The 14671-nt window shown below is 40.1% G+C and overlaps 1 protein-coding gene across 3 annotated transcripts in view; it reads right to left on the reverse strand.

Moving 5' to 3' along the window:
* PEX1 (peroxisomal biogenesis factor 1) overlaps positions 1-14541 on the reverse strand; it is a 47968-nt gene extending 33427 nt beyond the window's left edge. Inside the window, exons 1-6 of one of the 3 annotated variants that reach the window (XM_060632446.3) lie at positions 14308-14537; positions 9319-9462; positions 6022-6105; positions 5502-5616; positions 4725-5410; positions 2718-2837 (exon numbers count right to left, since the gene is read on the reverse strand). In XM_060632446.3, coding sequence (XP_060488429.1) covers positions 2718-2837; positions 4725-5410; positions 5502-5616; positions 6022-6105; positions 9319-9462; positions 14308-14436 — 1278 coding nt within the window. In that variant the 5' untranslated portion in view covers positions 14437-14537. Of the gene's footprint in view, positions 1-2717; positions 2838-4724; positions 5411-5501; positions 5617-6021; positions 6106-9318; positions 9463-14307 lie in introns of all 3 variants that reach the window. The other 2 variants (XM_060632448.3, XM_060632449.3) reach the window with 2 other exon arrangements.
* Between the last annotated feature and the right edge of the window lie 130 nt (positions 14542-14671).

Consider the following 14671-nt stretch of genomic DNA (forward strand, 5'->3'; position numbering starts at 1 on the left):
TAATCTATTAAATGGAGCAACTAAAAAGAAACAACTTAAACATTTAAAAAAAAAAAAAAAAGCAAACCTTACCAAACAAAACCAGGAAGGATGTTCATATTTAGAGGCACAGATCTGGGAATTGATATTACAGCACAAGGAATACACTGAAGCTGGAAGAAACATTTACACAAGTGGCAAAGTTTTAACACTCCCTACCTCTAGGACCAGTGACACATATACCATAATTTGGCTCATTGGATGGAAAACCATTCCAACTCCATTCTCCCTTGCTTCCCTCTATTAAAGAGGTGAGAAAGAAACTCTCCAATTCCCAGAGTGGACCTGTGTGTGCATATGTGTGCACATACATGTGACTCCCTTCTGACCAATAGTGTGCAATCAGCAATTGTTGAGAAGGGCCTCTCTTTCTAATTAAAAGGTATACAAACCTTGCAAGGAGGTTTTTGCTTTGTGTCTTTCCTTCTGCCAAGAACGCATATGTGATGCCTATACGTACAGCAAATCCCTTGCATCTAAGAGGAGGAAAGTTATAGGCTAAGGATGGCAGAAAGACCAAAGGAGCCTAGGTCCCTGATGACATGGTTTAACCACCTATGAGCTCCTCCAAACTTCTCTGTACATAAGAAAAATAAATTCTTTGTATGTTCAAGTCACTTTTCTTTGTTTTTCTGTTAAGCAGATTGTAGTACTGTTATACCCAGTAAGTGTAACGTTAATATGTTAAAAGGTATAAAGAAATTCTGAGAAAAACACTATTAATTTTTAAAGCTTTTAAGTTTTTAAAACCTACATGAAGACAAAAACAGGAATACACAAAAATTCATATAGGAAAGATCATTAATATCTGCCTAGGAAAATAAGCCTCTATTCACCCAGAGTCAAGCTTAGCTCTGCTGATTAAGCTTGGTTTAGAACTTGATCACCACAAAAGCAGGCTAAACTAAGTACAGGCATCGCTTTCCCATTCTTAAAGATCACAGAAACCATCTGTCACTTCTTTGGATTTTATTGGGCAATGGGATTAAAGACTTAAAGGAAGTCTGAAAATGAAAACTATTTAAAACCGGGCACCTGGCTGGTTCAGTTGGTAGAGCATGAGACTCCTGATCTTGGGGTCATGAGTTCAAGCCCCACATCCACTGTAGAGTTTACTTAAAAAAATATATTTAAAATCAAGACCTGAAGAATCAGAAAGCAACTCACAGTTCCTCTAGAATCAGACATGTTTAGGTCCTAAGAGATATAATCACCCCAGAGACACCTGCCAACATCCTAAAAGTTCCACTAAAATATGCAACTCAGGATTAAAAAAGGAATTCTGCACTAAGAGCCTCATACTGAGACAAAAAAAAAAAAAAAAGTCAAATGTCTGTACACAAGACCTAACTTTTGAAAAATACGAAGATCAATTAGCTAAAAAGTTAAAACTAGAAATCACTGTGTACGGTTCTGCCAATGTGTTAAATGTTCAGTTCCATACTATTGTGGAAATGGCATTTATTCTATTTATTTTTCTCTTCTCCAGTACATAATACAAGCAATCTTATCTGGGGTTTCATCAAAGTTCTGTTAAAATGGCTCTTCCATGCTATAATGACCATCATGATCCTAAAGACCCAAAAGGGCCATTCAAATAATCAGAGAAGGATAAAGTCATGTTTGGAAGTTTCAAAACCTAGAAAAACAGTAATTTTCCTGGATTGTAGTGCTCTGAGAACTGGTAAACTAAACTGGTACAGGTGATAATACTCTATTAGCGAGCAGTCTAGCACTCTTTTGGTTGCAATATTAATGCTGTAATATGGGAAAATTTTTAAAAATTACATGAATATAGCAAAAATACCTATCTTCTAAAAGCCAAATTATCAGGGCACCTGGCTGGCTCAGTCAATAAAGCATGTGACTCTTGATCTTGGGGACATGATTTCAAGCCCCATGTTGGGTGTAAAGCTTACTTAAAAAAAAAAAAAAAAAAAAAAAGCTAAATTATCATATTTGCATTGGCACCATATACATAATATGTGTGTTGCTTACTAAAGACTTCTTAGTTTCTCAAAAAATTAAACACAGAATTACCATAAAATCCATCAACTCAATTCCTAGGTATATACCCAAAAGAACTGAGAGCAGAGACTCAAACAGGTTCTATAGCAGCATTATTCACAAGAGCCAAAAAGGTAGAAACAATCCAAGGGTCCATCAACAAATGAATGGGTAAACAAAATGTGGTATATACATACAATGGAATATTATTTACCCATGAATAGGAATGAAGTTCTAATACATTCTATAACATGGGTGAACCTTGAAAACATGCTAAGTGAAATAAGCCAGACACAAAGGGCAAATACCGTATGATTCCACTTATATGAAATATCTAGAATAACCAAATTCACAGAGACAGAATGTACATAGGGTTACCAGGAGCTGGGGGAGGACAGGATAGGGAGTTATTGCTTACTGGGCATAGAGTTTCTGTTTGGGGAGATGGGAAAGTTTTGGAAATAGATGTGGCAATGATTGCACATTATGAATGTAATTAATGCTGAACTGTACACTTAAAAATGGTTAAAACAGCATTTTGTTATATATATTTTACCACAAAAAAGACTTCTTCGCCCTTCTAGCAAAAAGAAATACAACATTCTTATTATTTAGCCAAAGCATCTCATAAGATGTGTAAAACAACTGACAAAACATAAATTTGAACTCACTAAGTTTTCTCTAGGTTGTAATTTTAGAGACCTTGGAATTTTAGGGGTAATTTCCACTGGAGTTATTCTGACTACTGCATGCATTTCTATATTTAGTCTCTTTCTCAGGTCATCTGGAATCTGAAATATAAAAATAAATAAAAATATAAATATGTCTAAAACTTGATTTAAAAATATTCCACAGTGTAAATATTGGTATTAACTTTCATAAACTCGGGTAAATTAATGGGTAAGTAAATTTGCGTTATCATGATTCAGAGAGTAACCAGATGGATGTTCAGGTACTGTTGTATCACAAACATTTTAGTTTTTTCCCTTCATTTCTTTCTTCTCACACCCTCCTCAGAATGCAATCCATCAGCTGTGCTCTCTTGAGTCAAGCCTGTGTGAGTACGGGATGGCACCTGCTGCTGTACCACCACTGTTCAGTGCCCACGGCTGCCAACCTTTAAAGTGGAGTGGGAAGTGTGGACTCCTTGCTGCTATCTTATATGGTCTCCAGGCCTTTACCTGGCACTTCTTCACCCCATACTCACCACATAGTCATAAGGAAAAAAAAAAAAAAAAAAGTATTCCCACCACGTGGCAGAACCATTCACAGAAGGAAAGTCCTAACAAGTTCAGTGTTAGACATTTTTATTTTGAAGATGTAGCAGGATCTCTTAAACTGGGAGTTTAGAGCTAACAGAAAATAATGAGCTGATGGTCTAGAATTTTAGAAAATGATATAAGCCAAAGATATTAAAACTTTGTAAGTTGCCAGCACAGAGGTCGTATGTGAAACTGGCAGTAAAAGAAATCTACAAAGATGACCCCTTTCCTTTCCCATTTTTCTTCCCTAATAATTTCCTCCCTTTATCACCATGAAGTCTCACTCTACAATGCTCAAATTAAGTTCAAGTAAGAGGGGGCTAGCGACTCATTTCACATAAATGAAGCATTACTACCTGAGGCCGGGATGAGAAGATGAAACAACAGCTGCTCTCCTCTCTCCCCCAACCCCCCCACCCCCCACCACCTCCCCGCCAGGCCCACAGTTAAAGAGCTGACCTCATCAGGGTAAGCAGCTTCTGGACACGTTCCCATCCTGGTGCCAGCTCACACCATAGGTATCTCCCTACCTGGGCATTTCCCCCAACATATAACAAGTCCCTCCTCTGCTTTCAGGAACTGGGGAACAAACCTTTGGCAGGTATTAAAAACGTAAGGCTTCATGGGGCATCTGGGTGGCTCAGTCGGTTAAATGTCCGACTCTTGATTTTGGCTCAGGTCATGATCTCAGGGTTCGTGAGTTCGAGCCCTATGTAGGGTTCCATGCTGAGAGTGTGGTTCTCCCTCCCCCTTTTTCTCTCTCTGCTCTTCCACTGCTCATGCATGCACGTGCCCTCTCTCAAAATAAATACACTTTAATTATTATTTTTTTAATGTTTTTATTTATTTTTTGAGACAGAGAGAGACAAAGCATGAGCAGGGGAGGGTTAGAGAAAGAGGGAGACACAGAATCCGAAACAGGCTCCAGGCTCTGAGCTGTCAGCACAGAGCCCGACGCGGGGCTCGAACTCACGAACCGCGAGATCATGGCCTGAGCCGAAGTCGGAAGCTTAACCGACTGAGCCACCCAGGCGCCCCCTCAAAATAAATACACTTTAACAAAAAATTGTGAGGCTTTGTAGGGCACCCCATGCTAAGCATGAACTCTAGAGTTGGCACACCTGGGCGTAAATCCTAGTTTTATTTATTGTGTAACCTAAGGCAAGAAATTTTTACCTCTCTGGGCCTATAACTATCTAAGCTTATAGCTGTCCAAGTTTACTTAACCAGAATATACACAATTTTCACCCAAACAAGGACTTTACCATATAATCAGAAATGTGCCCCTGCAGGGACTTTAGACACCACTTCTTATACTGATTTTCAAATTGTATATAAAATATTATTCTAACTCATAGTTTGGAGAATTTCAAGCAACATGAAATTGCTTTCTCTCATAATAAAATTTATACTAACCCAGACTTTCCCAAGATGAAGTGCTTCTATGTCTTTGGTGTACTTTATGGCATTCTTCAATTCCTCAAGTCCATTCCAGACAACCTTTAGCACACAGGACTTAGCAGCTTCTTGACTATGGTCTGAGCTGATTTGTTTTTGATCTAGTGGTTCTGATATCTGCTTCCCTTTTTCAGGTGACAGGACATTTTGTTTTGTTTTACTTTGCTGTTGCTTTGGAGAAAGTAGCCTAATTAGCTTTCCATAGGTCACAGTAAAGCTGGGCTCCACATCAAAATATTCCTGGTCCCATGGAAATACATGAACGGCATAGTGTTTGCGAAACTCAGAAGTTGCTGTGGCATTACATATACTGGGAGGCTGCGATTTGCACACTCTAAAAATATTGTCTAGAGGAACGACTTTGGACTGCATATTTTTGAATGCATTCATTTCAGTTAAACCCCAAGACAGCTCTTGTTTCTTCTCAGACCCAAAAGAAAAAATGCTTCCTATCAAAGTCCATAAGCTTGGCATGGATGGTGAGTCAACTGTAACTTCTGTTTTATTAGACCTATTGTGAAATTTCCCATGTGCATTATCTGCTTTTGAAACTGTCTTCTCTTTGGCCTGGCGGGTCTTTGGCTGAATAAGGAGTGTGGTATCAGCTTCCAGCCTTCCATAAGCAGCAGCTGGAATCAGTGCAACTGTGTGGAAAATAAAGCTCATTAGTACGTGTTCACCTCTGCTATGGATGCATTACCATGGAGTACAGTGGAAAAATATAATAACACCTACCAATTTGGATGAATATGTAAGTTTGTTGATCAACCCAAACAGGAAAAATGGCTTTCGGAAAAACTATTCGAATTTGATCTAGCAGATGCTGTTCAAGGGAAGCAGCATGCAGTTCCTACAACCAACAAACAAAAAAATCAATTCACTTCATGTTTAGTCCATTCTGTGTCTGGTAAGGAAATCACAAGTTCTTATAACTCGAACCAGCTCAGAATATATAATGAAGCTCAGAAAAGAGAAATCTAGAGACACTGATATTCTGGCTTCCAGTTATGGAAGGAGTAAGTCACAGGGCTAAAAGGTACAGCACAGGAAATATAGTCAGTGGTATCATCACAGTGTTGTATGGGGACAGATGGCAGCTACACTTGTGAGCACAGCGTAATGTACAGAGATGTTGAATCACTATGCTGTATGCCTGAAACTACTGTGTACATCAACTATACTTCAATACAAACAAACAACTATTTTGAAGCAGTTTAACCTTAAACCAGGATAATTCTCATTGTGTTTTCTTTACCAGTATCTCCCAATCATCTGCTGATAGGGGTTCCACCTCCACTTGCTGACAAGACACCACATGGGAGCACAGCTTGAGAAACACCTGGAATAAATCAAAAATGTAAAACTACTTTTAAAATATTTTTTGTAAAAAAATTTTTTTTTTGCATCCCTAGAAAAGATGAAGTTCTCTCTTTAGGTAAATAATAAAGTGTGAGTGAGTGAATGAACGAGTGTGCGTGCCTGTGTGAGTGTGTGCCTGCCTGCACTTGGTGGACCTTCATTTGACAAATATTTATTAAGTACCTATTCTTTTTTTTTTTTTTTTTTTTTAATTTTTTAATATATGAAATTTACTGTCAAATTGGTTTCCATACAACACCCAGTGCTCATCCCAAAAGGTGCCCTCCTCAATACCCATCACCCACCCTGCCCTCCCTCCCACCCTGCCCTCCCTCCCACCCCCCATCAACCCTCAGTTTGTTCTCAGTTTTTAACAGTTTCTAATGCTTTGATTCTCTCCCACTCTAACCTTTTTTTTTTTTTTTTTTTTTTTTTTTTTTCCTTCCCCTCCCCCATGGGTTTCTGTTATGTTTCTCAGGATCCACATAAGAGTGAAACCATATGGTATCTGTCTTTCTCTGTATGGCTTATTTCACTTAGCATCACACTCTCCAGTTCCATCCATGTTGCTACAATTAAGTACCTATTCTTAGCTAGGCCTTCATATACTCCAACATTTTAGGAAAAATTGTTTCACAACTAATTATAGAAAAAAAGAAAATACACCCTAGCACAACAGATTTAAAAAAAAAACAAACAAAATAAAGATAACCATTAACAAAAGAAATGTAATTTAAAAATGCAAGAAGGGGTGCCTAGGTGGCTCAGTTGGTTAAGCATCCGATTTCGGCTCAGGTCATGATCTCACAGTTCTTGAGTTTGAGCCCTGCGTCAGGCTCTGTGCTGATGGCATGGAGCCTGCTTGGGATTCTCTCTCTCTCCCTCTCTCTTGGCCCCTCCCCTGCCCATGCTCTCTCTCTCTCTCAAAATAAATAAATAAACTTAAAAGAAAATAGAAGAGGAAACAATGTCATCAAGTCATGGCTTAATCTAGCATATACACACTCTATTATTTCTAGAAGTTTTAAGACTTTTAGTTTTATAACTAACCTGCATGGTACTTCTAGAAAGTCTAGAAGAGTAAAAAAAAAAAAAAAAAAAAAAAAAAAAAATGCTCAGAGATCAGAGAAAATTATTTAGAAGTATAAACATTCACAGCTAAAAGTAAAGTAAAACAAATATACCCTCATTCCAGTCTACAGATACATATGAAATGCCAATGTGTCTTTTGGGGTGCCTGGCTGGCTCAGTCAGAGCTTGCAACTCTTGATCTCGGGGTTGTGAGATGGAGAAATAAATAAATAAAACTTAAAAAAAAAATAAAAAGATGGGGCACCTGGGTTGCTCGGTCAGTAAGTGTCCAACTCTTGATTTCAGCTCAGGTCATGATCTCACCATGGTCATGAGCCCTACATCAGTTCATGAGCCCTGCACTGGGCTCCATGCTGACAGTGTGGAGCCTGCTTGGGATTCTCTCTCTCTCTACCCCTCCCTGCACTCACTCTCTCTCCCTCTCTCACTCAAAATAAAAGAAAAAAAAATTTAAAAGAAAGAAAGAAAGAAATGTTAGTGTTTCAAGAAGCTGCAATCTACCACCTAACTTTCTTTTCCCTTTCTTTAGGCATTTCTGAGGATTGAGGAGTAAAATCCAAAGCCACCAAATGTTACATACTCCAGTTAACCAGCCCTTCCTTTGTTGCTTCTGCGGATTGGAGCAGAATTCCCCCCAAGTGCCTCACCCTCAGTGAATTTCCCGTTAGTATTTCCCCATACACCCTATTTGAAAGGGGCGATTCCAGGGAAGCACAGAGCAGCTCCCACCCACCAAGAAGCTAGAGTCCTGGGCGAGCCAGTTCACCTTGTTCCTATTCTTTGGGAGACAGTGACTTAGTGGTATTGCTACAATAAAGAAGATCTGCAGAAAATCAGGTAAAAGTTCACTCTGAAGCAAACAGGCATTAGAAACCAACAGGCCTGTTCAGAGGCAGATGAAGACATCAAGATCAGGAACAAGAAGCTGGTGTTTCTCTCTGGAAAGTACCACATATTCTAAGAGAGCAGAACTTTAACTTGCTGTGTAATCCTGGGCAAAATGTTCTGTCTCCCTAGGTTTGTAGAGCAAGGAACCAAAATTAGTGAGTCTAAGTCACTCTGGTGCTAAAGTTTTAAGATTCTAACAAAGACTTAGGGTAAGCGAAGGACTAATACTAGGACTATGGATTTCTCATTAGTGGCCTTTTCTCATTATCAAAAGCAAGCATGAACAAAATTAGTCTATGTTCAAACCAAGATAAAGGGATGTAACATTCTCATATACTGTTATGGGAAGCTGGTAATAGAATGCAGTTTAGCCCATCTATCAGAATTTTCAATGTGTAGCCCCCTGGACTCTGTAAGTCAACCTGTAATGTTTCATTCTATACGGATTCAGAGATGTTCAATGCATACTGTAGTATGTGGAAAGGTACCTCTGATATACTTTGTGGGGAGAACTGCAGAAAATGTGTGATTAAAAAAAAAGAAAATGTGTATTCTTCCTTCCCTTTCCTTTCCTTCCTCCCATTCTTTAAATCCTAAAGGTGTACTAAGATCCCAACATACAGTACACATTCATTCTGAGGCTGGGGTTAGAGAAATCCATTTTTTTTACTTTCAATTGTAAAATATTTGCAATGAATATGTATTATTTCCATAGTTTAAAGTATTTAGAAGGACATAAATTGGTGAATACAATAAAATGAAAAACTAGACGTAAGTCCTTAAGCTTTGAGGTTTACAATTAAATTCATAGGCAAGACAAAAATAGAAAAATAACAACTTTTTTGTTGGATAGATTTTTTAAAAATCAAGTATGATTCTGGAAGGTTAGAAGATTTGCTGGAAGCAAATGAAGTCTAGTAATAGTAAGTAAAATTCAATAATTCATAAAGTAAAAATAATTGCACACAAACAAAATCAGGGAACCTGGAAAGTGAGTGAAATAGATAGAACACAAAATCAACTAGGGAGCAGAATACAAGATAAAGATTTAACAACAGAGTTTACAGTCAACTTGCATATCCTAGACTGGTTATAGCAGCACACAAGTTAGGTGTCATCTCACCTCCTTAAAAAATTAATTTGAATGTTTACTTTCCATTGTTATATTATGTGACATCAGGAAAAAGTTATAGTCATCACATTTTGTACTCACCTGGTCCCCATTTGAGAGTCCAAGTTTCTGACCAAGTTGTCTGTTAATTTCAGCCACACTGTCACCTTGATCACTAAAATGCCTGCCTTCTACCCAGCTCAAGAATGCAGGCTGATGACCCCAGGCCACTTCTATAGCTTGATTCTATTTATTAAAGAAGAAAGGAGGTGTATGAGAGTTTTTGTGTGCTTTTCTGTATTCACATTAAAGATAAACTATTATTGCAATTCACACATACAAAAAGAGTTCTATAGATAGGCGATAGGTCTTCGTTGTGCACATTAGAGCATTTAAAAAACTATAATCATTTCTAATACCCAAAACTGGTGATGCTGTGGGTGAAACCAATACTCTTACATTCTTATGATGGCAATACAAATTGATTCAACCATTCCAGAATTCAAAATGGCAACAGGTAGCCAATGAATTTATATAAACTTTGAGCTAGATGTATATATTTGAATATTTATTCTGAATTAATGATTGACTGAAGAAAACCACACCAAAACATATCTCTGCAGTATTTTCTGTAACACTAAAAACTTAGAACTGTCTCAAATATCTATTAATAGGAATATCATTAAATAAGTTACAAATTTACCATTTTGGTAAAGCATGAGTCAGTAAGTAGAAATATATCATGATCATTAAAAATATAACTGGGGCGCCTAGGTGGCTCAGTCAGTTAAGCGTCCGACTTCGGCTCAGGTCATGATCTCAGTTTGTGGGTTCGAGCCCCATGTTGGGCTCTGTGCTGACAGCTCAGAGCCTGGAGCCTGCTTTGGATTCTGTGTCTCCCTCTCTCTCTGCCCCTTCCCAGCTTGCACTCTGACTCTCTCTCTCTCTCAAAAATAAATAAACACTAAAAAATTTTTTTAATGTAACAGTATGTTTATTAAAGGGGAATAAATGCACATGGTAAAACCACAAAAATTACAAAAGCATAAAACATGAAGGCAGGTTCCTGTTCCCAGAGGTAATTACTATTAGCAGCTTCTTATGTACACTTCCAGAAATTTTATATTATGCAGCTTCTTAAATAACTTTAAGCTTTAGAACTAAGAAATTGTATGTGCAAGTAATTAAATCAAAATATAACATGTATTTTCAGGGCGCCTGGCTGGCTCGGTAGGTGCAGCATGCGACTCTTGATCTCGGGATTCTAGGTTTGAGTCCCATGTTGGGTACAGAGATTACTTAAAAATAAAAATATTTATTTAAAAAAATGTGTTCTCAGGGTGCCTGGGTGGCTCAGTTAGTTGAGTGTCTGACTTCAGCTCAGGTCATGATCTCATGGTTCGTGGGTTCGAGTCCCTCATCAGACTCTATGTTGACAGCTCAGAGCTTGGAGCCTGTTTCAGATTCTGTGTCTCCCTCTCTCTCTGCCCCTCCCCCACTCCTGTTCTGTCTCTCTCTCTCTCAAAAATAAACACTTAAAAAAATTAAAAGGACTTCATTGATAACCATGAAAACTTACCACTTCATGACATTTTAGTATTATTAAAGTCATTTATTAATATTAAAATTAAGTCATTGATGCACTGAATTGTTAAATATTAAATTCATTCATTTCCATCAAATCTTACTACCTCAAAAATGGTTATAGGCTGCTTATTGTGCTTCTTTCTTTTTTTTAAATATTTCATTTTTGAGAGAGGGCACGGGCGGGGTAGGGGGAGAGAGGGCAGAGGATCCACAGTGGGCTCTGTGCTGACAGCAGCGAGCCCCATGTAGGTCTTGAACTCACAAGATCATGAGCTGAGTCGAATCTGACACTCAATTGACTGAGCCACCCAGGCACCCCTACTATGTTTCTTTAAATAGGAAAAATTTCAAAGGATTTTGAGGCAATATAATGTACTTCCAACTAACCATGTTATTAAAACTTTTTATACAAGAAAGTCATCGTGTATCTCTTAATTGTATAATTTTTCTCACAATTCACAGGATAATCTAACTGTTCTTGCTGATGCTAAGCACAGTGTAATAAAGTATACAGAGCACTGGACTGGAGTCAAATTCCAGATTATTATGTCAGCTGTAAGTATGTTAGCTGAGGTTACAGGGTGAAGATGACCAACTCCCTGGGTGTTTTCCACAGTTTCATCAGTCAGCGGCATATAATCCAGATCAACTCTTATTTCATAAGAAGAAAATTTTATTTTTTTAAATGGGGCAGGTTTTAAATTTATTTATTTTTAAGTAATCTCTACACCTAATGTGGGGCTCAAACTCACAAGCTCGCGATCAAGAGTCGCACACTCCACCGACCAAGTCAGCCAGGCACCCCTACAGAAGAAACGTTTAAAACTAGAGATGTTAAATAAGGAGATACAAAATATGGCCTGAAATATCAAAAATGAGAATTCTACCAACTCACTGGAAAAGGGAAAAACTGACTTTATTAAACAGGAAAAATACTTCAATTATTCCTTTGGTCAATGTGTAATAACCAGCTCCATAATCATAATACACGTTCAGCTGGATTTTGCAAACTAATATTGTGAGTCCATTTTCATGTAAAACATTTTCCACCTGAACTGCAGAACCACTGGGCACTCAGGTAAAGAGAAGAAACCCACAGACTCGAAAGAGAGGAGCTCCTCTCCCAGGAATTCAATCAATAAATATCTGCTTTTGCCATTACCTGTGGTATTGGTATAATCTGGAGGGAACTTTCAGGTGAAATCACAGGTAGTCATGCCTTAGGACTGGCCAGATTTGAGGCCTAGGTTATCTTTTGCTAACACAAAAGAAATGACAAGTCTGTACCTGGCCATTTCCGGATGGCCATTTAGGTTTATTTGTTTGAATTCAGTGTGGACGTGAATCCTTTCCCCCATTTCAGCCGTCACAGCAAGCACTGAGCCTAGCATACAGACAAAATAACTCAGGTAAAGCAATGGTTCTCATCGCAAGGGTGATTTTGTTTCCCAGGAGACATCCGGCAATGTCTGGAGACATTTTTAGCTGTCACTACTGAAGGGGAGAGATGCTACTGGTATGTAGGGCCTAGAGAGCAAAGTTCCTATAAACATCTTACCATACCCAGCACAATCCCCCATAAGAAAAAATTATCCAGCCTAAAGAGCCAAGATTAAAAAATCCTGAGTTAAAGCATCTACTGGGTACCCAGTCCTGAAATAAGGACTTGGATAAACAAAACAATACTTGAAACACAGAGCATGACAAGGGAGATGTGTCACATAAACAGAGCAGTGAAGTTTTGAAAAGGAGACACAAGTGAGCAACAGAGAATCTGAAAGCTAGGCAGAGGAGGTAAGATTGATTATGCTCAGTTTTTAAAGTCATGGAAGGAGGGAAAACATTTTGGGAAGAAAGAAAAGCACAAATACACAAGTGGAAAGGAGCAGGGTTATGGAAGAAACAGTGCTGCACAATGAGTGAGAGACAAGAGGACAAATTAACAGTGTGGAAATACCAGCCTAGGAGTGCCAGTGAGTACAGAAATAGCCTAGATACCCAACGTCCCTTTCACCATCAACAACCTAGGAATCTGTAACAGTGGGTCTCAATTCTTGTACATCCAAATAGCCCAAAGTTACTTTTTAAATTACAGATGCCTGAAGTTCACTCCCCAAGATTCTGATTCAGTAGGCCTGAGGAAGGAACAGAACATTCGTATTTTTAAAAGCTCAAGGTAAGTCTGACACAGGCCAGAAGGCCATTGTTCTGGCCCTCTTCTCATTTCAACATTATAGATATTATGTACTCCATGCTTCAACCCAAATAAAATAATTCAACCCATTAACTCCCAACTCATGACTTTATGCTTTAATAATTACCCATGCCCTCTAGCCCAGTAATTCTAGGGAGAAAATTATCTAGAAAAAACTACAGAGAAGTAAAGTGAAAAAGTAGGATACTTAAAATTATTGTAAACTATTGGGGCGCCTGGGTGGCTCAGTCGGTTAAGCGTCCGACTTCAGCTCAGGTCATGATCTCGCGGTCCGTGAGTTCAAGCCCTGCATGGGGCTCTGTGCTGACCGCTCAGAGCCTGGAGCCTGTTTCGGATTCTGTGTCTCCCTCTCTCTCTGATCCTCCCCCGTTCATGCTCTGTCTCTCTCTCTGTGTCTCAAGAATAAATAAATGTTAAAAATAAAAAATAAAAAAAATTATTGTAAACTATTAAATATTTCCTGCATGACCAGTCAGTGCTGGGTACCATGCATCCACGATTTCTGAGGATTTCAAATATCCTATCCTTCTGCCCGCGTAAGCACACTCACACTTGTAGACTATGTGCCTCTATTTCTACTTATGAAAATACGGATGCTGTTTCTGCCAGTGCTTAGAAGGGCAACTGACGACAGAGTTTCAAGCAATCCTACCTCTGTACTTCCAAGTATGCATAATTCTACTGCACATTCCTGGTACACCTCGGATGGGTTCCGAGCATCGGCGACACAGGGAAGAACCTTCATTTTCTAACCTACCCTGCTCAGGGAGACGGTGCTTAGTCTCTGTTAACGTGCCCTTCACTTAACAGGGACTCTGCAAACCAAATCTGCCCCTCCCTCTGGAGGCCCGGACGGCAGTCGGGCAGGAACCAGGAAATCACTAGCAGGAAAAACATTTTTTAAGGTAATAAAAATTACCGACTTCCCAGGAGCCTTTCCAAACTGGAGTGAGGAATATTTCCCAAAGCACACGTAGAATACTGGGATGTTTGAAAGCCCACTCTTGGCGAGTGAAAACACCTGGAATAGGATAAGTTTAAGGCCCAGTGCTGCACCAGACATGGTGTGGGCTGCAGAGTGTGCCCCCCGCGGGCCCTGCCCTCGAGGGGCCTTCAGTCTGGCCTCGGAACGGCTCGGCGGAGACGGAAAGGCAGCCCGTTCCACGCCTCCGGGAGAGGCCCGAGCCGCCGCCGCGTCCCTGAAAGACCTTGACTCGGTCCGCCCCCAGGCTGCCGACCAGGTGCCCCGAGTCCGGGCTGGGAGCCCACGTCCAGGGCCGGCGCCTTACCTGCAGCAAGTGAAGCTGGGCCACGAGACGCCGCGGCAAGTGGAGGAAGCAGTCTCGAGCGTTGGTGAAGACCAGAGTCACCGCTACCCCACCACCCTCCGCACCCGCCAGGCGATCGCCACCCCACATCGCCGGCAAGCACAAATTCCCCCGAACGTACGCTCCACCGGACTCGGGCCACTGGGCCTGCCTAGGGTGTCAGAACCGGAGAAGATCGATCGACCCCGCCCCCTGAGGCCACGCCCCTCTCGCCTCGCCCCCGTACCGGGCGGGCAAGCAAGCTCCTCCAACTCTCCGAGGCCTCTCCGCCAGTCCGCTGGAGGGCGGCATCTCGTTCACCGAAGTCACACTCACAGGAAACGAT

The sequence above is a fragment of the Panthera onca genome, chromosome A2, assembly GCF_046562875.1.
Source record: "Panthera onca isolate mPanOnc1 chromosome A2, mPanOnc1 haplotype 2, whole genome shotgun sequence".
NCBI classification, from domain to species: domain Eukaryota; kingdom Metazoa; phylum Chordata; class Mammalia; order Carnivora; family Felidae; genus Panthera; species Panthera onca.